The 24,395-nt window shown below is 36.2% G+C and overlaps 1 protein-coding gene and 1 long non-coding RNA gene across 4 annotated transcripts in view; one reads left to right on the top strand and one right to left on the bottom strand.

Moving 5' to 3' along the window:
- Positions 1-4,341, top strand: part of LOC140132999 (proto-oncogene Mas-like) — a 28,009-nt gene extending 23,668 nt beyond the window's left edge. For 2 of the 3 annotated variants that reach the window (XM_072152515.1, XM_072152516.1), the window contains exon 3: positions 879-4,341. In XM_072152515.1, the coding sequence (XP_072008616.1) occupies positions 892-1,884 (993 nt within the window). In that variant the 5' untranslated portion in view covers positions 879-891 and the 3' untranslated portion in view covers positions 1,885-4,341. Of the gene's footprint in view, positions 1-875 lie in introns of all 3 variants that reach the window. The other variant, XM_072152517.1, reaches the window with a different exon arrangement.
- The window catches only part of LOC140133000 (uncharacterized), a 47,278-nt gene continuing 25,755 nt past the window's right edge, over positions 2,873-24,395 (bottom strand). Inside the window, exons 2-3 of the long non-coding RNA XR_011855767.1 lie at positions 11,679-11,811; positions 2,873-4,744 (exon numbers count right to left, since the gene is read on the bottom strand). This is a non-coding gene — a long non-coding RNA (uncharacterized lncRNA). The remainder of the gene's footprint in view (positions 4,745-11,678; positions 11,812-24,395) is intronic.

Genomic DNA, 24,395 nt, shown 5'->3' with positions numbered 1-24,395 from the left:
TGCATCCCCTAGGGCAGTGGTGGCGAACCTATGGCACGGGTGCCGGAGGTGGCACTCAAAGCCCTTTCTGTGGGCACTCGCCCATCGCCCCAGGACAGAGTTCTCCAAACAGATCCTGTGGATTTGGTCCTTTCTGCTGTCCCAGGCAACTCAAGAGATGCTGCTCTCAGCACTATTTTAAAGCGACACTTTATTGGCTGTTTGGAACAATGGGAAAAGTGAGAAGGTGATGAAAGAAGTGCATTATCTTTGGACGTCATCTTACTGGACCCACCATTCTTCCTGTACAGAGAGACCCTGGAGAGAAGCTACAATGAGAGTCTGAATCTGCCCTCCTTCTTTCAACTGTATTGGTGTCCTCAGGGGGGCGATACGATTGAATGTTGTGGAACAACAGAGAGCAATAAGTTACTGTTTAAAATACCATGTTGGCACTTCACGGTAAATAAGTGGATTTTGGTTGTTGTTTGGGCACTCAGTCTCTAAAAGGTTCGCCATCACTGCCCTAGGGTTATGCCCTTGGATGGTACTAGCGAATGATGTTACACATTGAAGGTTCATTGAATGTTCTGTATAATGTTTGACTTGTATTTTGCTACTCTTTACCTCTGGTTTTCTTTTTGTTTGTATTCTTCATGTCCTAATAACTTATGGAAAAGTCTAAGATCATATTAGTTAAGATTCAGAGTAGATTCAACCTAGAGCGGACACCTTTAGTACTGTATCTTATGTCTCTCTTCTCTTATGAAGTGATAGATATTTTATGATAATTTAACATGAGAGTTTTTTCTCCTTTAACTTATTGTAAAAAATGAAAAAATATTTCCCTCAATGGTTTTTCTTTTATTCTTAATTTATTCTAAATTTTATCTCAGCAGATACACATTTGCAATGAAAATCTTGTCGGTCATAAGAATGGAAGAACAGGATTTCTTCAATGAAACCCAGGAAAGAAAGCTCCAAGACCCCTCTGACATCCATTTCACGATCACAGCCTGTTGTATCCTTGCTGTCTGCTTGTTTGGAATGCTAGGAAATGGAGTTGCCTTCTGGTTTCTTTCTTTTAAAATTCCGAGAAACAAATTTACAGTCTATATAATAAATCTCATCATTGCTGACTTCACGTACCTCTTTTTTAACGCTACTCTTATGGCCCTCCAAATTGATCAGCTAATGGATTTGCATCCTAATTTTCCAGGAATGTCTATTGTCATTCTTTTGTTAGAAATATTCTATGATGGTGCATATCAGGCTGGCATGCTATTTCTTCTTGCAATTAGTATTGAGAGATGTGTTTCTGTGTTTTATCCTATTTGGTACCGTTGCCATCGTCCCAAACACCAGTCATTAGTTATTTGTTTAACCATGTGGTTTATTGCTTGCCTTGAAAGTTGTCTTGATAACCTTATCTGCTCACCTGAGGCTTTCTCAGCTGGTTCATTAAAATGCACAGGGGTTCAGGTTATGACTTTTGTTGTATCAATTGTTATTTCTCTACCCCTAATGCTAATATCCAGCATTATATTACTCATTAAGATCAAAACTGCATCTATAAAATGTAGGCCTCCAAAGCTCTACGTGACTATAATTGTTTCAGTGTTTGTTTTTCTTGTAGCCTGTGTGCCGGTCAAATTCATGTGGCTTTTATTGTATCTCAAATGTTTACCTAATGGTTTTCAATCAGTACACTTCTTCTTTGCCAGTATTTTATGTACTGTGTTTAGCAGCAGTATAAATCCATATATTTACTTCATGATTGGAAGACAAAAAAAGCTAAAGTTTAGACAGTCAATTCATTCCGCTCTGCACCATGTTTTTCATGTGGAAGAAGATGAAGCTGAAAAAGCATTTGAAAATAGCTCAGGATTGAGCAATATTAGCTAAAATATTAAATGATATGGACACCTTTGCGCTATTTTTTGTTGTTATGTTCATTTTGCTTTCCAAAATAGGACACATAGTTTAGGTTAGAAATGTCCTACCATTTGGTTGTTGTAGAATGTGTGTATCTCCTTTTTAAAGGTGTCTTTAAAACATAACTGTCATTTGTCAGGTGGGTGGGGTTCAAGTAGTCAAGTATTCATGCTCCCTCCCAACCACCTCAACAGGTAACTTTCGCCTCCTTACCAGTGTGGAGCTGTTACCGGCCCTGCCTTTTTGTTCTCAGTCTTTTCGCCGTCCTCCCTCTATCTTGTCTATAAACTTGTGCATGTATGTTAATGAAGCCTGTATTCCCTTGGGCAAGATCAAGAGCAGATCATGGCAGAGAGGGCACACACCAGTATGTCAGTGTGCTTGGCTTACAATCCTTCATCCTGGTGGTAGATGTCCTTAAAGTTAATTTTGAGAAATAATTAGTACAATATCAATTGGGTAGTGTAAACACCCAAGTTATATCATCTAGGCCTTTAATACTACACACTAAAAGTGAATACAAAATTCAGAAGTAAGTATCTTGTATAAAAAAATGAATTAATTAAAAACGGCCCATGACAAAATTCACCATACACCAAAATGACACCAAATATAATGGTTTCATACCTTATAACATCTCATACCCTGGAGTTAACCTAAACCAGGGACCGGCAGCAGTCACATTGATGTATAGATGGGTAAATCAGAAATATGGGTGACATATGTGCAAATTATGTGTGACTAAGCGGTAAGGGAGGGCTAGGGTATAATGATGTTTAGTCAGAAGGGTCATCGTGGGATTGCGGTGTCTTACCCTAATGCGACCCTAAATAGACTGTATTCCTAGAATACCCTAAAGCCTCAACTCAGAGCCACACCCCTAACTGGATGTGCTCCCAACTGGAATCTGACCCTGGGATAATACGTTATCCCTTGGGTGTGTGCAGGATCCCAGATAAATGATGAATTCATGTACAGCAAGTATAATTCAATAATTCATTTAATCAAAAGCTTCCCTACATGACATGTTTTGCCTAATCATAGATTCTTTAGGGGTATACGTTAGACTTATCAGAAAATAAACAATTACACTCAAATATCACAACTAATATAACTTTTAAGAAATACAGGCAAAATTACACTGCTCCTGTCTGCTCCTCGCTCTAACCCCTACTTCCTTCTAACTCTGTGCTGGTCTCAGGCCGCAAACAATAAATTAGTGATCAGTTTTTTGTGATCCATCAGTCATCAGTTTGTAATCCCTTGCTAAACTATATGTCTGCATGTGTGCATCAATTTTTAGGTAACACAATCGTTTGACCATTGGGTCACGCTGATTTGGAAGACTTTCTTTTTTTTTCTGAATTCCCTACATACTGATAACACATGTATCCACAGAAAATGTGGAAGACTGGCAAATCATGTCACTAGCCCGACCCAACCTCTTCAAGGGTCGCAAGATGGTGTTACCTATAAACTGATCCACAAATGTGGCAGTTGGATGACACTCAATTGGTATCCATATTCTTTACATTCCCACAGTCTTCTATAGGAGGGTACAAACCACAAACAAGGACTGGAATAGGACCTACTCTGAGTTTTCTACAGGCTCTGCATGGATCTGTGAAAAACACGTTCATGTGATACTTGTTAAAATGGAGGTAATCACTAAAATATGTAAAAATTATTTTTGTTCATATGAAAGGTGTCCATAGCATTTACTATTCAAAATACTTTTCACAAGCAAATTGTTTTCCATATAACTTCACAATTTTTTACATGTTCATCATCCAGGAGTTGCTGTTTTATTGCTTGATGAACGCATTACTTTAAAAGGCTTGTATTTTATGTCAGTTTTGGATGGATTTGCATATTTCTACCATTGGGTCCCAGTGAAAAAGAGGAATGATCATCAATTTGCAATCATCTCCAAAGCTCAAAGCTGATTCTGATTGCCTGTGTTTCCAACACCAACACAAAGTTGGAGCCATAATAATAGCTCTGCTCTTCCAACTGCAATTTCTCTGTTGCTTCTGGGTGTCAGAAGGACAACTATATATATCAGGAGATTGTGGTGAAATATAACAATACATTATCCCCAAGTGTGGTGTGAAACTAGCCACAATTGCAATTTATCGAGGTAATAAAATTGTAAAATATGCACTATTGATTTTGCTATTACTACTGCTTAGATAGCTAAGGGGTATTGTAACATATCAATGAAGAACCTGTGGACGGAAAATACTTTAATGATCACTAGAGAATTAATTCTTAAACTGTCACATTTTTACTCCATGATTATATCGAATCAGTGGTTACCAAGGTCATCACTTGCATGCTTTAAAAAACGAGCCTTGTATGTAACAGAAAAAAATCAAGATTGTAAACAATGCACTTTGACTATTGATTTTCCTCTCCTCACATAGCTGAGAGGTACAAATAATTAATAAATAATTGTAAAAATCTAACCTGTGTTATATTATTACTGAAATGTAAATACTAAATGTATAAAGAGGCTGTTTATCATCTCTTTAAGTTAAAGGCAAGATGTGGTACACCTATAATTACCAGTGACCATTGGATGGAGAATGCTACAGTAAAAACTTAGTTTTAGGGCTCTTTCACATTGGCATTGGTGCTCAGCTTCATTTGCGCATCAGTTGCATTTTTTTCTCCGTTGTGTCTTCGTGTCCTCAAAAAAAATAATTGTTAAACATTGCTTTGAAAACATCACTCCTGGTTATTCAGCCTCATCCGTGAAAAAAAACAGATGCTTCATCAGTTTTATTTTGCGGACCCATAGACTTCTTTTGCCTTCCATGATCCGCATCTGTAAAGAAATAGAACGTTTCATAATTTTTTTCCATGGACTAAGGATCAGTGAAAATACAAGCCAATGTGAAAACTCCCATAGAAATCAATAGCTTTATAAGGCATCGGTGGAAATCAATAAACCACGGACATGAAAAGCAAAGTCAATGTGAAAGAGCCCTTAATAGGAGCATTCTGCAGCCATTATCCACTGAAGATCAACAGGGCTTTAAAGGCAGTATCAGATGACTTGTTTGATGCATTGACCTTTTCTTTTCCCACAATTACTAAGTAAAAAACAATTTAAATTAACACATCCAGAGATAAGTATGCATTTGTTCATTTGAATTTTAATTGCTTAGTTACCCTAGTGATCCGTAAACAATGAAAGCTAATGAGCAAACCTATAACTAGTAGGATTAGTATAAAAATAAAATAAAAATGAACATGAAACCCTACCAAGGACTGAGTTTTACACTATCTCATTATCAACTGGAATTTCCTGTTCACACCAGACAATGTTCTGCTGATTTTGTGCAGTACAAAAGATGCAACCAGCTGTCAAACAAGTGCATGCTCATTTGTTGACTGATCTGGAAGAAAAGTACAATGCCAATTATCTTCAACAAACTGGAAATTTGGCTATTAAATGGGGGTTATTATATTATTATTATTATATGTTGTGTACATCGTTTTTTCAGCATAAAAGCCATGCCAGGAATTGCAACTTTTCTCTTTATTCCAACTCCACACCTTGTACTGGGCCCAGGATAAATTGGGGCTCATTTACGAAGGGTCATCACGCATGCACTTTTGTTGGACTGTACACCGTTTTTGGTATTGCAGGGTATTATAATGAGCTAGCGATCGATTGCTTATTCATATCCCATAGTGGGACAAACAAAAAAGTTTTCAAAAAAAGTTAAAAAGTTTTAAATAAAAGTAAACTAATAAATTAATCAAAATCCCCCAACGCCCTGTTACATATTACACTTACATGTACAATAAAAAAGTGAAAAGTACCATACAAACCCTTGTAAAATAAAACAAAATCATTTTTATCGCCACACAATAAATGCCATAAAAAAAATTAAAGACCCACCAAAAATTATTATTTTTACCTATTTTGTCCCACATAAAATTCAATAACGTAAGCAAAAATATAAAAATTTTGTATCTAAAATATCACTTGGGTATATAGTCTACACCAAAAAAAAGGCAAAAACTAGAGCATTAGTTAATACATTTTCAGCAATAGGACAAAGCCACCCCAAAATAGTACCACTGAAAAATACATCTCATCCTGCAAATAATAAGCCCTCGCATAGCAACATTAATGGAAAAACAAATATTTTATGGCTCAAAAAAGTGTGCCATGAATCAACTAAAAACTAATAAATTCTATAAGACAAATCTGGCTAATGAATGGCCTTTCTTCCATTCTGTGCCTCACTGTACGCCCCTACGAAAAGTAACGTTCACATGTGGGGTGTCTCCATACTCGGGAGAAATTACATAACAAATTTTAAATATGGGATTTCTCTTGTTATCTTTTGTGAACATATAAATTTTAGGGCTTAATGAACCCATTACCGCCAGTATCGGACCATTCGAAATTTCACTTTCATTTTGATTTCATTACTATGAAGATCTCAAGGGTTGAACAATCTTCCTAAAAGCTGTTTCTGATAGTTTGAGGGGTGCAGATTTGCAAATGTATATTTCAAATTTCATTAAAAATAGTAATTAACACCAAAAAATTCTGAAATCTCCTTGAAAATACTGTAAATCGATTTTCGATTTGTAAGCCATGTGACATAAACATTACCAAAATGTAAAGCAGACATATGGGAGATGTTATTTATCAACTAATTTAGGTGGTAAAATTATCTCCCGGAAAATGAGATAATTTAAAATTTCTTTTTTAATAAACGCAAAGCTTTTCAGCCAAAATTTACCACTAAAGTGAAGCACAATATGTGGCGGAAAAACAATCCCAAAATCGTTTTTATAAGCAAAAGTGTTCAAAGTTATAACTATATAAAGGGACGCATGTCAGAATACAAAAAATGGGGCTAAACCTTAAGCTATAAACTGGACATGTCTTGAAGGGATTAAAAGGATTTTGCAGTTTCAGAAATTTTATTGTTTAGATAATGCAAATGTATACAATCTTCCAAAATACTTTTAAACATACAGTTGCACTGCTTGTTATAAGATACAGCTCTAATAGCTGTACACTTGTTTGTGGCATCACATGAAAATAAACTGGCTATTATCAACTGGAAGTAAATAATGAAGCTTTCTATAGGATGCCCGCAAGCATCCTCAAAGGGGTTTTCCCATGAAAGAAAATTTTCAAATCTCAATCCCCTAATGATGTTTACACAATAAAGATCATTTTTAACCCTTTACTTCACAATTTTACTCAGTTTTATTGCCGTTTTAGCTCATATCACTGAGTGATGGGCAGTGTAAAATTCCAGACTGTGGACAGGGACTCTCTAAGCAGACACATTATGATCCCTCTAGTGCTGTGTGCTGAAAATGTGGTTAAATGTAGATTATTAGGGTAAATGTTTATATACAATTTCATTTACCTTCTGAACATTGTACTAGTATCTGACACATAGAAAAGACACATCAGAGATGAGAGATGATGAGATCCATGAGATGCATATTACACACAATGACACACTATCAGCATTGCTACATATGTGCTCTGACACTATCAGGTCTTTTGCGCCTCCCTCCCCCTTTCTGCATAAAGAACTTATCTGCCTGTAGCTTGAAGCTTTTCTATCCTCACATTGATGCGTTTGCCGGCAGGCAGGAAGTGAGTGTTGTTGGGGAATGCAAGGGTGGGGGCCCCTGCAGGGAATAGCTCAGGGCATGCAGCGTCAGACAAAAGAATAAGATGGCTTCCCTCACCTTAAGTCAGTAGATCCAGGGTCGGAAACTGATAGAAATAGTTTGGAATTATATCAGTGAAATGCTGTATTTTTGTTAATAAATATACTCAAAATAACAAAATAACACATTCTCTAATTCAATGTTAAGAAACTTGTCTTAATGGGAATACCCCTTTACAGATTTCCAGGAATTGATACGGTGTTTCCCAAAATACAAGATCCCAAAAATAAGCCCCATTTCTTTTGCATTGTTGATATATAGAAACACAGTTCTGTCGTCTGGTTGAAAGAGGAGAATTTCACTATAAATTTTGCACAAGAATTGTGTAACAGATATATCCACTGTTAAATGTACAGTTGGGTGCACAATTTTTATATACAGCTCTTACTCCCAACCAAATGTTACTTTAACTGTGGATATCTCAGTGTTTGTCACAGCTACAAATATAATATCAAATTATGGAGATTCATCTTCTCATCTTTAAAATGTTGCCCAAAACTAGTTTTTAGGTGCCACAGTTCAGAAGTTGTCAAATGTGTCCCCCTCCAAAAAGCAGAATACAGGAGGAGGACAAAGAAGCTGCAGGGAAGAGGGAGCTGCCATTGCTAAACATGAAAATTAGGACCAGTGAATCTAGGGTAATAGAAATTAACAATGGAAATCAGGGTCATGACACGATAATATGACATGGTAATATTACATTTTTTTGAGAATGGTGTTGAAAAAAATCACCCCGTGATTAAAAAGCCATAACCCATTTTTCAGAAACAAAATAAAATAGAAGACCCTGTCTTATTTTTGGAGAGACATGGTATTGTATATGCATTGGAAAATTGAGAACAATTTTACCTAATAGTTTTGGAGATGATCTCTTGTATAAATCATATGTAAAACAACAAGATGTTGCCTAAAATAGAATCGTAGATTCATGACCGTTGAATTTATTTGAAATCATTCAAAACAAAATGATGAGCTCACAAAATCTCTCCAACCAAGTAATTGCAAAGCAAGAACAGTATGTTCTTATGATAGGATGTAAATGTTCCAATGCCAGATAGCCTGCAAGGGGAATGTCCACGTGCATGGGAGTGATCTGCTACAGATGCAAATATATGGAGCCTTCTGAGAATATCCCAGTGATTTGCAAGTGGCTAAATCAAAAGGCAAAGCTGTCTATGTAATATCATATAAAGGGTAAGTCTGCATATTTGCTTTAACCATCTGTCAGCATTAACGAAGGAAATCAACATCTCAACCTTTAGAGCTTATCAAAAATATATTCTTTGCTTCAAAGGACAGCACTGTTAATTTGATGTTGGTGTAATGGCAATTTAAGCTCACTGGCAATATTTAGATTTTGCTGAATTAATTCTGATAGACTGTTAGGTACAATTAAAGTTTCTGTCTAACTACTGAATTATATAAAGGTTTAACTATTAAAAAGGAAAGGAAATGAGTTTAATTAAATTCTGCAAGAAAATCTAGTTACTCACATACAGGGTGCATTTATCAAAGACTTTGTGCCAGTTTTCTGTCTGTGCACTCTGCCAGGGCAGTGCCGGGAGAGCCAGATTCATTCAGCCACAATTCATGAATCTGGCGCACCCTGCATGCTACACATCATGCAGTTTGCACTTTTTTTTAGTAAGTGTGCCACATAGTATTGCAAAATATGTCTACTAGAAATCCACATTTAACATAATAAATGGAAAAAACATGGAGGGATTTATTAGAGATCTGTGTTGGTATCATTTAAAAAAAAGCTTCATTGGCTATAATTAGGCTTGAAATTAATTAACATTTTTACAGAATATACAGAAAAGAAACTAGTACAGCACAGCATATTGACATGCAATATTTGCAGTATGTGCATATTAATTGTTGTTTTCATCAGTGCAGATATTAAATCTATATTCTTATAGATTTTTAAATTTCTAATTTATTTAATGCACTATTATTTTTGTGAGCCCCAGTCTCACATTGGAAGAGATTCAGATTATGACCCATTTTGCAGTTTGGCGGGGAGAAATAAAAATATTTTTCTAATAATCACTTTTTGCATCTATAACTAAAAATGAAAAGACACAGGTGGTAAAAAGTCTAACTGTATTGACTGCTGGTACACCGCAATTGTTACCTTCAACAATATCATATTAAAGGAATTGTTCACTATTACTTTTATAAAGGGCCTGTCCCTGGCATTGCTTTATAGATCCTGTAGCAGGGACTGCATCTTGATTGTTTAAAAAAAAACATTTAGTTTCTTATCACTGTTTTTCAAGAAAAATAATGATTTTGTTTTTCCATCAACATTGCTATATGAAGGTTATATAATTGAAATAACACATATATCATATAATAATAACATTAAAAAATTAATTCTACCATAGTTTTTGAAGTTTTGTTTTTACAGCTTTAATTTTGTGCTAGTAGTGACACCATTATTCTATAATGCAGTGATTTATACAGTTGTGATACGTTGTTACACTTTGAAACTTCAAACACTTTTTTATTTTATTTCTCTTTTACCATATACCTACCCATATAGCTTTTTCAACATTTGATTGATTTTATTTCCATTTGGGGGAGGCAATGTAACAAAATAAAATGCTACTAACTACTAGACTACTAACTAGTATGCAAGTTAGACAATATCATAATTTAATATTTAAATCTACCATCAAAATCAAACATAATAAAGCAGTGGTACTTAATCATAGATGCAGGCACCAGGATTGTGGTAACTTATATTTGTTATTCATTTCCTCCTTCCTTTGAAAATCAACTTTTAAAACTATACTAAATATGAAATCATGAATTCATGCAAATACATAATATGAAAATTTGTGAAATAGCACAATTCCCCCTAGAAAATAGTGGTACATTTCCTGGTGTGGCGACGTATGATGGAAGCCCAGCACCAGCCCATTCCAACTCTGGCCACAACCAATTCACGCCTTGTATGGCAAAAACTGGCAAAAAAGTCCTTATAAATGTCCCCCCCAGACATCAAACAATAACATTTCATTGGGGAAACATAAACCTTATACTGACTCAACAGGATACAAAAAAAAATAGTGGTGCCCAACCATATTTCTGTATTGCCAGCGCAAGTTAGAATTTATATATTAGGTTATGAGTATATAGTTATTAACATACACAATTAAAATTGTTTAAAAACTCTCAAACAAACCTTAGCCCCCACTAGACCCAAACAACATAAGAAAGACGAAGCAACAAATTACAGGGAGAAAGGGAGTATCAAATGTTGTCAAAGTCGCTGTTTGTGCTGTGAAATAATTGAACACAAAAAAAAATAATTTTAAATCATATTCAACCGGAGAAGAATTCCAGGTCAAATACAATCTGAATTGTCAATCAGAATATGTTATTTATATCATGGAATGTATCTGTCATCGACAATATGTTGGACGTACCACTCAGTCACTTCATTGCAGATTAAATCAACATCGGTTCAATATTGGCCAGAAAAACAAAAAACACAGTTTGGCATGTCACTGTATACAATACCATTCAGGGTTAAACACATTTTGTATAAGCCCATTGACCATATTCCCATTACATATACGAATACAGGCAGTCCCCTGGTTACGTACAAGATATGTTCTGTAGGTTTGTTCTTAAGTGGAATTTGTATGCAAGTCGGAACTGTATATTTTATAATTGTAACCTCAGCCAAATTTTTTTTGGTCTTTGTGACAACTGGATTTTAAAATTTGGATTGTCAAGAACCAGCTTAATTGCAGAGACCTTTAATAACTATTAAAGCTCTTTATTTTAGCCTAAGGCTAAAGTACAGTAAATTACCAACATCCAGAGGTCTGTTTGTAACTAGGGGTTTTGTGTAAGTCGGGTGTTCTTAAGTAGGGGACCGCCTATAGATTTGAAACACTAAAAAGACAGGAAATATTCTGGATGTTTAAATTAAAAACCCTACAACCTGAAGGGCTGAACGAAATATCAGAAACAATACTGATTTAGCCGTTATCAGAACTAAACTTATAGATTTACAGACTTACCTGTTTAAAAAAGCTATAGCCGTCTCATAGATGGCAGGCACTAAGGGAAAACATGTGGAGATGGAATGAGGTGGTGCAAGCACGGTTTGCCTTCTCCTTTCTGATCCACTTCGGCTTCCGTAGAAAGATTGGACTAAAAAAAATCACACTAAAAAAAAAAAAATCCTTATTTAAGGGAATTACTGGAGGGAATGAGAAAGAAAAATAAGCATATATATGTGTAAAAAGGAAAAAAAGGAAGAATCTTACCCTCTTTTAAAGATTATGTAATATAATCACCAGAGATCACTCAGAAGTGGCTGTAACTCAGGATGAGGTCAGCAGCAACAGGTTTAAAGACAAGCAGAACACATACAGACCAGATAGCAACTGAGAAAGAGTCCAGGAAAGGATTTGAAACACGTATTGCTCTAACTTCAATTTTCACAATCAATGTTTTATGTGAATTTTTATTAATGCTGATTTTATGATCATATGACCATTTAAGAAATAAAGCAACCTTAACAGACAAAAAGCAGTAAGAAGTGTGTCCAGCGCTAACATCCTTTGGGGGAACATTAGAGACCACAGAGCTTCGAGACCAACAAAGTTCCTAATAGAAAATACTCTACGTGTATTGTTAACACTCTACCAATTACATAAGAGAAGGTACCAAAACATGCTAGAAATTAATAATGAAAAAAAGGAAAACTAGCCCATTACCTGCGGCAATCAATTACATAAACATAATATTTTTTTAAAGGGCTCTTATATGGGTCACTTTTGTCAGAGAAGTGTTTTGTTTAGCAAATGTGTCTCAATATGTGTATTTGATGCAAACCCGATATTAATGGTTAATACTCTTTAATTTGGCTTCACAAAAAAGCAGTTTCATGTCAATGCACTACTTGTTATTTGACCGGCTAGAGTATCAACAGTATTTGGAGCTCATATTCTTAACTATGTCAATATAAGTCTATTAAACCTTCTGTCACAGGACTATAAGGCAATTTGTTATGATAATAGCCTTGTTTAGGCACAGGTTACTATGTAATCATACATGTGCTTGGCAAAATATTTGTTTAATATTTACACAATAAAAGAGCTTTTTTTGGTATCTTGCGAAGAGTTATATAAGACCATATCTAACATAAATGAACATACATTTTTAATTTGCAACTGAAGCAATTAAAATTTCATCAAGCAAAGCTAAACTAAAATGGTTTGGGGGCCCATTCAAACAGTGGGAAAGCATTGTCTTAAGAGGCAGACCAACACTTTTTTTTTGCACAAAAGTTAAAAAAGCATCCTACCCTATTTTATTGAGGTATCAGCAGTGAGATGAGGCTGCCATGTATGAAGGGTGCTAAAGGATGGGCTGGTTTTGCATTGTATTTTGAAGTAGACAACCACCTCAAAATTTGATTAAAAAACCATTGTGTAAACTTACACTTAAAAAGAACCTGTCACATTTTCACAAATACAGACAGTGACAAGTTCCCGTAGAGCCCTATTAACTAACTAACTCCATTATTTCAGCTAAAATGTGTTTCCTTTACATTGCCATAAATCAACTTTATATTATATTTCCTGCCATCAGAGGAGTCATGTCCTGCTTTGCTGACTTCTCTAATCTACTACTCCCTATGTCCCATGTCTAAGGTCCTATTCCATTTGCAATGTCTACCCCATGTATGTATCTGATCGCATGCTTCTGTGGAGGAGTAGCGGCCCATTGTGAATGGGAAAGAGTAGAAATCCAGGCATGCTGTCTCACACAACTGAACTCCATCACCGATCACATGGGATCTGCTTCTGAGCCAGTGTGATCACTTATACGTACATGCACTTTGGGATAGCAATAGATTGCATATCCCAACGTACATGTATGTCTCAATGTGCAATGTGCTGACAGAAGGGGCGGGTGTATTCCCGACGATTGCGGCCGGCAATGCTGCCGGTGGCTTCAAAAAGATGGCGGCCATGGCGCGGATCGTGGCTCCCCGTGATGTCATCGAGGAGTGGCGATCTGTCGCCATGACAGCCTCGGGTTATTCGAAGACCCAAGGCTGTCTCGTTTTAACCATTCATTACAATGTTCTATACGCACATTGTAATGAATGAGGAGGAAAATCCCCAAATTCTACCATACTGTAGTATGGCAGTATATGATAGGATCGATTAGATAATTCAAATCACCACCATTTCAATAGAACTAATATGAATATTAATAAACAGTAAAAATCATAAACACATTAGATATTGCCGCGTCTGAAAATGCCAGATCTATCAAAATATAATAACGGTTTTTCACTGCATTTTACCCCTTAACGGAAAATAGAGCCCAAAGTCAAAAATGGCAGGTTTTTTTGCCATTTTGAAAAATATTTTTAAAAAATCAATAAAAAGTGATCAAAAAAGTCTGAAAAAGTTATTGGTGCCAGAAAGGGCAACAATGACAAAATGAAAAAAAAATTTGTACAGGAGGTTTTAAATTTTGTAAATGTATGAAAACATTATAAAAACCTATACAAATTTGTTATCCCGTGATCGGACTGACCCAAAGAATAAAGAAGACATGTCATTTGTGGTGCAAAGTGAAAGCTGTAAAATCCAAGCCCACAAGAAAACGTCGCAAATGCGTTTTTTCACCATTTTCACTGCATTCGAATTTTTTTTCCCGCTTCCCAGTACACAGCATGAAATATTAAATACCATCACTATGAAGTGTAATTTGTTACAGAAAAAATAAGCCATCACAAAGCTCTTTATGTGGAAAAATAAAAAAGTTATAGATTTTTGAAGGTGGTGAGTGAAAAATGGAAGTGAAAAAACTAAAAAGAGCCAAGTCGTTAAAGGGTTAAACTCTCCCCCTCCTTTATAAAACCGATTTACATCTAGCTTCAAAGTAGATTTTCTGGATGATGCCACCACACTGGACAATAAAAAAAAAACGTAATGTAGAAGCTGCTCAGCTGCTTGACAACATACTGCTAGTGGTTTATTAGGCCAATTTCTGGTTCCCTTTAAGGAGACTGCCTTTGACTAGCTAGGGCAGTGATGGCTAACCTATGGCACTGGTGCCAGAGGTGGCACTCAGAGCCCTTTCTGTGGGCACTCAGGCCATCACCAGAGATGACTCCAGGTATCTTCCTGCAGTTCCAGACAGCCCAGGACTTGCTGTGCAAAGAGGTGTTTTAAAGTGACAGCTCTACCTGGGACTATTTTCTGCTATATTGGTGCCTCTGGTGCTGATATGAATGAAAACTGTAATGGAGAAGGGAGTATAAATCACAAATTACATTTCTGGGTTGGCACTTTGCGATAAATAAGCAGGTCTTTGTTGAAGTTTTGGCACTCGGTCTCTAAAAGGTTTGCCATCACTGAGCTAGGGGAAAGGCTATAGACATGGGTCACGGAGCGGATGTAATTGTTTTCTTTTCCCACTCTGAAAAAGTTATTTGCATATTCTGCATCTACATTCCTGCAAAGTCTTCTGATTAATAATTCATATATAGTTACTTTAGTTCTTTTATGAATCATCTCTATTTATTTGGCATTACATGCAACAAAATAAACACAAAATGGGAACTGACATTATGTAAAAATGCATAACAAATGCAATCATGAATATTCCATGGAAAGCAAATGACATTTAGTATTATCGCGTTATTATGACATAAGGTCATAATTACTCTGTTTGTCCATGCTGTTGATGTATGAATAAGAAATAATAATGTTGCTTTACACACCTGTGACAGAAGGATGAACATAATACGTTGATGCAGATTGAGCCGTGTAAATATTATGTGCCCTGTAGCTTATTCAATACATCATAGATAAGGGCCACAAACCAACTGAAGCACTATTTTAAGGTGCCCATAGAAATGTGGAGCTACCTCTGACTGCCTCTTTCACCACTTGCTATATTTTCAAGCTGACAACTGAAGGAAGGACTCCAGATAAATTATAGAAAAGGTGAGCAAATGCCATAAAGATATACCTTATAGGGGTCTGCTGTACAACTATATGTTAGCACTGTTTGATTATGTGTAGCGAGATATACAAAAGTTGGAGGGAAGAGCATACTTCTACTCGGATAGGTTACCAATCTATAACCTTGCTGAATTACAAGAACTTTATTCCTTCCTACTTCAGACCTCTTTTACACCCTACTGGATGAACCCGTTATCACCGATAGAGTTACTTTATAGAACTGAATACTGTCTACCACTACTGCCTGCCTCTTATGTAATTTTTTTTAGGTATTAAAACTTGTCACAAGAAAGTAAGCTTAAAGGACATCTACCATCAGGATGAAGGATTGTAAACCAAGCACACTGATATACTGGTGTGTGTCCCCTCTGGCAGGATATGCTCTTCTTTTTGCATCTTATGCCCTGGTTATTACAAAAAGAGGGAATGTAAAAATTATACAAATGAGTTTGATGGAATTTGATGGAGCATGGAGCCACTCCGACTCATTTGCATAATTTTAAAGCCTTTTATTCTTAAAAACAAGGGAATAAGAAGCTTAACCCCTTATCACCGGCACATTTTTTCAGCTTAAAGTTCACTTTGAGCAAATATTTGATATGGTTTGTGTAAGGAAAAGTTATCTAAGTTTCCAATATTCCTTCTGTATCAATTCCACATGTTTTTTTTAGATCTCTGCTTGCTGCCCTGCTATAAATGCTTCTATTTTTACTTCCAGTAGATAGAAATTTGTCCATGTGATGTGATGGAGATGCAGGTGCACGAGCTCCTATTACTCTCTGTGATAATAATGTTTCGTGTACATGCGTGACCATCACATCACATGGTCAGATTTCTATCCAATGGAAGTAAACAAAAAAGCTTGCTATAGCAGGACAGCAAGCAGAGTTCTAGAAAATTGCGAGGAATTGATACATAAAGTATATTAGAAAACTGGATAACTTTTCCTAACACATACCATATCAAATATTTGCTGAAAGTGGAAAACACCTTTAATGACCAGACTCTATTTAGAATTAGAAACTGTGTCACAATAATTGGTTATAGATTCGCAACACTGTAACATACCCAGGTGACTTTGAGAATGTTTTCTTTTGACACATTGTACTTTATGTAAGTGGAAAAATCTTTGTGGCATGTTTTGCGTTACTTTCTGAAAAATACGGAAATTCTGAAAAATTCTCCATTTTCAAAGTTCTAAATGTTCTGCTTTCCTGGCAGATTGTCAGACCACCCATGATGACATGTTTTTTTTATGCATCCTCTCATTTTCTTGGATGTTATGAGGCTTAGCTGAGCTGACAATTCAGCTTTCATGTGACTCTGAGAGACCTAAATAATTGTAAAACCCTATAAAATTTTCCCACTATATTAACTGCACCCCTCAACATATATAAAACAACAATTATGATATCTGTTAACACTTTCAGTGTTTCATGGGATTAAAACAAAATGGACGTACAATTTAGGAACTGTAATTGTTTGGGGGAAAATACATTGATTTAGACTGAAAATTACAGAATCACAATGGATTAAATAAGGAAATGCTCTGCAACATTTATACACAATTTGTCCTGTGTATGCCAACAACACATATGTGGTGGTAAACTGCCATACGGGGCACACAGCTGGGCATGGAATGACAGTAGTGCCATTCAAAACCGATTTGTATTGTCACCTTGTACAGGCTATACATTTTTTTGGTAATGCGAATATATGAGGGCTTATTTTTGGGGGGATAAGATATACAGTACAGATACTTCATTTTGGGGGATCTATAGCTTATTTAGAGATTTTATTAACTATTTCAAGATAGAAAATCATTAATTTTTGCTGTGATACCTCATTTATATAGTTTGTTTTTTGTTTTCCCAATGTTACAAAACAAAAACAATATTGGAGAAAAATTACATATTTCAACATAACTTCTGTATTTTTATGTTGACAGAATTGGTTGAGGGAGTTTTTTTTTTTTAGCTGAATCATTTTTGGGTATGTAACGTTCTTTCTGATCCTTTTGAAGAACATTTTCTGTGAGGGTATTGAATGAAAAATCATATATTATGAGAAATTTTTTCCCATTTTTTTTAACAGTGCTCATTCTGCGGGAGCAACAATTATTTTGTTTTACCTTGCAGACTTTTACAGATTTGATACTAAATATTGTGTGTATTTGTGTTTTTATACATCATTAGGTCTTTCTATGGGAATTTGGGGCCGTATGGACTTATTATTTTTTTTTTTTAATTAAAAATGTTTTTCACTTTTTTTTACTTAATTTTACTTTATATACTATTGGACTGGAACCAGCAATGCTCTGATCAGTGGTTCAGATCCAAGACACTGCAGTACAATACTACTGTATTGCAGTGCAGTGTAAAATGTCCCCTAAGGGGTCTGACTGGAGGAGACATTAGGCAGCCCCTGGTGTACTTGGCAGACCTCGGGGCTGACCTGCAGAGGATGGAATTAGATCCCCCAGGATTACAGAGGTCCAATCCACAGAGCACCCCTTAAACATCGTAGTCATGCTTGAGCCACTGTCTCATTGTAATGAATGAGCCAGATGCCAAGCAGCCTCGGGTCTGGCAACCGATCATCTCTTTCTGATGACATTCTGTGAGCGATGATCGGAACAAAGATGGCGGCGCCCACAGATGCCCGCGGCATCAGAAGGGTTAATACCAGTGGCATACAGTGCTCGCACCAATAGCGGGTATTACTGGTGGGTGTTTGCTGCAATATACAGCAAACCTCACCTCTGTATGAAGTGGGATAAGCCCCTGAGCCCGCTTCATGCAGCCTCCGCATCTCTACGCCGTACACGTATGGTACAGTGCATGAAGGGGTTAAGCCGCCACTGAGGCGGAGTTTCAGGCAAGCAATGCAAAACATGTGGTGCTCATTTCAGAACACATGCATTTCAGTGTAAATGTAAATAAGGCCTGTATCTTGCATGGATCTGCGGCACTGACTTATATTTTCTGGATCTTAAAGCTGCATAAGTATGGGATTTGTAGAAATCAAACCCAATATGCTGTTTGTGTAAATTGCCATGGGTAAGCTGCATAACATTCTGCTAAACAACAGAAAACTCGTTTTGTGTGTACCTGGCATATTTTGGAAATCTTTTATTTGCCACAGCGGCCTGCAGAGGTATATACTGAAGAATTTCCCTGCAGGGATTTCCTGATTGTGCTCTCTGTGTGTTGCTCTGACTCTACATTACAGTGGGGCAGATTTATCAAGCTGTCTGAAAGTCAGAATATTCCAAGTTGCCCATGGCAACCAATCACAGCTCCCCTTTAAAATATTCATGAGCACTGGTAAAATGAAAGCTAAGCTGTAATTGATTGCCATGGGCAACTAGAAATATTCTGACTTTCAGACAGATTGATAAATATGCCCCAGTATGTTCCCACCAGACTAAATAGCTGTAAAATTTCTGCACATAATTTCAGCAAAAAATGCTGCAAAATGAATAAGGAACATGTCTCATGCATTTTGGATATTGACTTGGATCATCGACAGTCAACCTTCTTTTAATTATTTGTTTCACATTTTACACTTTGTAGTACAAAGAGTCAAATCTTCTGCAATTGTGGATAATTTTTGCAATGGAAAACACAGAACAAAAGGACAAAAGTAAAAAAACATTTATGTTTTATTTTATGAATAGGTTGTACATTACCCAAAGAGAATAAGTAAAGCCATCATATGTGCCAGCAAAATATGACACTCAGTGCTCTGAAATATAAAAAAGCTATGGGGGCTAGAATATTGCACTACAGTGACTTTTTTAAAAGGTATTATGAAAGAATATATCTATAGATGTGGTACATTTGGGTTAATTAAATATGTGTGATTGCATTTACCTAAACAATCAAGGAGATCTGTCAATATAGTTGAACGGTGGGCCCAGGACAGCTACAGTCTGACACCAACAGCAATCCTCTCAAAATGTGCTCTAGAGCATTGGACAACTCTCTCTTTGTTCAGTGAGAATCCTATCAAAACCGTTCAGGTCAGCTATGTGTAAATATAAATGGCCTCAAACCAAGAATATAAAGACAAAGACATACCACATTTGTCAGGTTTTGAGCACTGCAGTTCATTAGAATTATCACTGACATCACCATCATATTTAGTTACTTGACATTTCCTATATTTGTAGACCAGTTATCTGGTTCACTTAGCCACATCCTGTGATTATTTCAAATCCGGTTCCTCATGTTATTGATTTAGGTAATCTAGTATTTCCACTAGATAATACACAAATGTAGAGATAATCAGATGATTCGGTATTCAGGGTATGAAATTATTTGCATATACAAGATATATCCATTTATGTAGTTTCTGTTGCTTTCAATTCTCTGAACTGATTACATCAATAATTGAATGCAGACTATACCTAAATTGTTATCTACCTTAGATATATTTTAGGTAAGGCCCGTTCCACACTTGCGAGTGTGATGCGATGAACTCACATCACACTCGCAACGCATGCTGCCGGGAACGCACGGCACGAACGCTGCACCGCGGGAGTGAACTCAGCATGTCAGTTCACTCCCGCGGTGCAGTGTTCGGGTCGTGCGTTCCCGGCAGCATGCGTTGCGAGAGTGATGCCAGTTTATCGCATCACACTCGCAAGTGTGGAACAGGCCTAAGGGTCTCACCAGTGGTACTTCAACCTCTTGATGGAATGTATCTTTTGACTCCTATTTCCTAATGAAAGTCAGCCATCAAATCCTCCATTATGATCATATATTGCGGTTTGGAAACAGGCGCACACCAAACAGATGGTCTTATGACAAACTTTATTTTTTTATACAATACAGAAATCCCAACTCATTTTGGCATTTAGAGAAACCAATATTACATAAATTGTATATAAAAGTACAAAGGACACAGTATAAAAATGATCATATAATTACAATTGGAACTGTAATTTGGAACATTGGGTAATAGGGAGTCAATGCAGACCCATATGCCAAGTCATCAATTCAATAAATAATTCTAAAAACATGATAAATTCATATAAAGATATTGGAAAAATAAATAGATACATGAAAATCTATGAAAATATATAAATGATAGAACTCACATATAAAACTTTGAGAGAATACCAAATAAATTCATGAAAATACAGTATATCAACATAATAAATGAAATTCATGGAAAGGATGAACTATGCTATGATTATTTATATTGACTGAAATTAACTAAAATGAAATAAATTAGGATATAATATGGAAGGATAACACCTAATGAGTTAATATGTTAAAACAACTAAAGAATTGAATTGATGAATTATTTAACATGAATACATTTATGCAGAATCTTTATGAATACTGATAATATCCTTAAAGGGGTATTCCAGGAATCGGCATAATTCATATACAAATGTGTCCTTAAAATATAAGCTATTATGTAATTAGTTATTTAAAATTTTGCTCCCCTTAGCAGAAAATGCTGTTGACATACACTGAAGAATTAAAATGCTACTGGCCCTTTGATAAGTCAGTTGATTTTATCTGTGAGGAGCAGACACAGGACAGAAGATGGCCGCTTGTCACATGTCCACATCACATGTCCTGGACCTGTCTGGGCAGGTCATGTGATCACCACCAAGTTTGGCTCTAGTTGGTTGGTTGCAGTGCTTCCAGTATGGCAGCGTTATGATGAGATATCATCTCAGTGAGGTAATTTGCAGTCATGGCAGTTGCATCATTACTATGGTAACAGAGCAAGAAAATCTGTAAGATCATCACTGCAAAGGAGGAGGAGTTACTGAGAACTAAAGGATCATAGGACTTGTATTTTCCAGTGGTGGCCATCTTGTTGATAACTTTACCTACTTTAGGAAGTCCATAACATTTTGTGAATCATAAAATGAAACTACTTAAGATCCATTTTGTGACTAATGACATTGAGTTTTGTTATATTCATTTATTTATAGCATTATGGGTTTTTGTATCAGAGAATCATATTCACGGAATACCCCTTTAAATATATGCTGGAGGTCATGAAGGTGCTGTGAAGATAAAAGGAATTACTACTTGAAGTGTGTGTGATGGTTTTATTAAAAGATAGTGGGGGGTGGCAGAGAATGAAGGAACCAAGTGAATTACTACTCTTACATGTTCTTTTCAAACATTTCATTGAGCACATTGGGGTGAGGGTTAAGTTTGCATATCCACATTTTACGTCTGCATAATGTTTGGAAACAGTTACTATATTGAGCATCTCTGTGGGTGTAAATGAGAAATCTAGGAGATCATGTTTGTGGTGTGTGGTAGCGAGTCTCCATATGCTGTATTTTCGGAAACCTGTGGTCATATTCTGCTTACTGTTCATCATCCTTATCCTGAGGATTAAGGTGGTCAGGCCAATGTATTAGAGGCCACACTCATGTTCCAATAGATAAATGACATACGTTAGAGCAATTTTAAAAAGATTTTGTTTTAAAGGGAACCTGTCACCAGAAGGCTATACAGGCGGTCCCCTACTTAAGAACACCTGACTTACATACAACCCCTAGTTACAAAACGGACCTCTGGATGTTGGGAATTTACTGTACTTTAGCCTTAGACTACAATAAACAGCCATAACAGGTGTCTGTAATGAAGCTTTATTACTAATCCTGGTTCTAATGACAATCCAGCATTTTTAAAATCCAATTGTCACAGAGATCAAAAAAATTTGGCTGGGGTTACAGTGATAAAGTATACAGTTCCGACTTCCATACAAATTCAACTTAAGAACAAACCTACAGACCCTATCTTGTATGTAACCCGGGGACTGCCTGTATTTCAGTAGGGACAGCTTCCCATAGACCCTCTAACGAGGATAGCAGACATACTTTTGCGGTCTGTAGTTGTAATATTCACCTGTGAAGTTTACCTGGGACCCTGGCCGCAGTTCCGACTGAAGCCCTGGAGGCGGCTGCATTTCGAAAAGTAAAATGCGTTTCCTAATTAGCATATTTCCCAAGCTCCTCAGTATTTCGGAGTGTACCTCCCACATCCTCCCTCTGCACCCCTCCCTCTCATGACATCCGTCAGCTCATTGCACAATCTATCCCTACGCTCACTGCGTATGACAAGGATAGGCGTGGCGCATGCGTCCCATCCCTACACAACGTAGGGACGGGTCGCATGCGCTATCCACGTGAGAGAGTCTATGGGAACCTGTCCCCACTGAAATATAGCCTTTTGGTGACAGGCTCTCTTTAAAGGATTCTGCCGTTTGGTTGCTGGAAAAACTTTTTCGATGATTCTAAAAGTTTTTTAGATTAATATTTTAACAGCTTTTACATTTGGGATTGGCCACATTTAGAACTTCTAATTAGTTTTGGAAAAAGGAATGTTCTCTTAGGGAGTGTGTTTTTTTGCTGCAGCTTGCTTGGGCTAAAAAAGCTCTTCAAAGTGTCTGACACTATAATTTTCACGCATTGAGAGATGGAGTGGATCCGTTTGGGTCTGTTGGATGGTTTTAGGCATTCTTCTTGGATCAAGGCCAGCTCAAAAGCTGCTTGAACTATTCTCTGCATGAACCTTTTCTCTTGAAATCTATTCTTCAATACACTGCTTTGGCTGATAAAAACTGTTATATTTCATCATAGAATAGAATATCCACCATTTAAAGTTCCCCTTAATACCGGGCTTACCAATTCACCCCTCCTCTTCCCCCACTGAAACCCCCCAAGTGTTCCCTTGTCCCTCAAATCCCTTACTAAAAAAGCCAGACCCCTGTCTTTGAGGTGTCTCTCATCATAGACCGAAGTTGAGTTGATTTTGACATGTTTCCAATGGTATCTAGTGTATGCTCTCTATATCCTTTGTGTTGTATAGGATATACTAGATATATTTGTTTTAATTAAGGAACCATCTATGAATTATTTGATTAATTAATATTTCATCCTTTTTATGAATTTCATTTGTATTTTTGATATATTTTCATTAATTTATTTAGTACTCTTTCACTATATATATATATATATATATATACACTATACTATATATATATATCACTTATATATATTTTCATGTATGTATATATTTATTTTTCCAAAGTCTTTATATGCATATATAAAATTTTTAAAATTATTGATTGAATTGATGACTTTGCCTGTGGATTGATATGAACTCATGTATATAATCATATTTCCAATTACATTTCCAACTGTATTGATATAGTATCAATATTATATGATAATTTTTATACCACCATTTTTTATATTGTGTCCTTTGTACTTTTATTTACAATGTTTTTTACTATTGGTTAAATATACACCTTTTAGCCAAATCCACTTAAAAAAAGAGGTTTCTCCAAACCCCGAAATGCATTGTGGTTCTTGTACAAAAAATAAAGTCTGTTAAAAGACTATCCTTTTGGTGTGCGTCTGCTTACTTTGTTTCCAACTCAACCTTCAAACCCCCTGATGTGAATACCAAAGAACCCGCTGACACTAGCGTTTTGCCTATATACAAGCACAACCTTATTTGGTGAGCCTCTCTCCAATATTTTATAAGGTGTGACCATTTTTGAACGTACTTACTTTATGAGCGCTTTTCTCATTGCTTGTTTCATCATTTTTTCTTACTACCCATTATGACATTATACTGTTGACAAGTATAGTCTCAGATCTAGGGTACTGTAAAATGTTCTAGATAAAGGTACCCCTTACTGTACAAAACAAACAAAGCGATATATTCATAAACCCCTTAATGAGCGCCCTAT

Source organism: Engystomops pustulosus, chromosome 5, assembly GCF_040894005.1.
Source record: "Engystomops pustulosus chromosome 5, aEngPut4.maternal, whole genome shotgun sequence".
In the NCBI taxonomy this organism is placed as follows: domain Eukaryota; kingdom Metazoa; phylum Chordata; class Amphibia; order Anura; family Leptodactylidae; genus Engystomops; species Engystomops pustulosus.
Note: the sequence above shows the minus strand (reverse complement) of the source record. Positions and strands in the feature narration are given on the sequence as shown.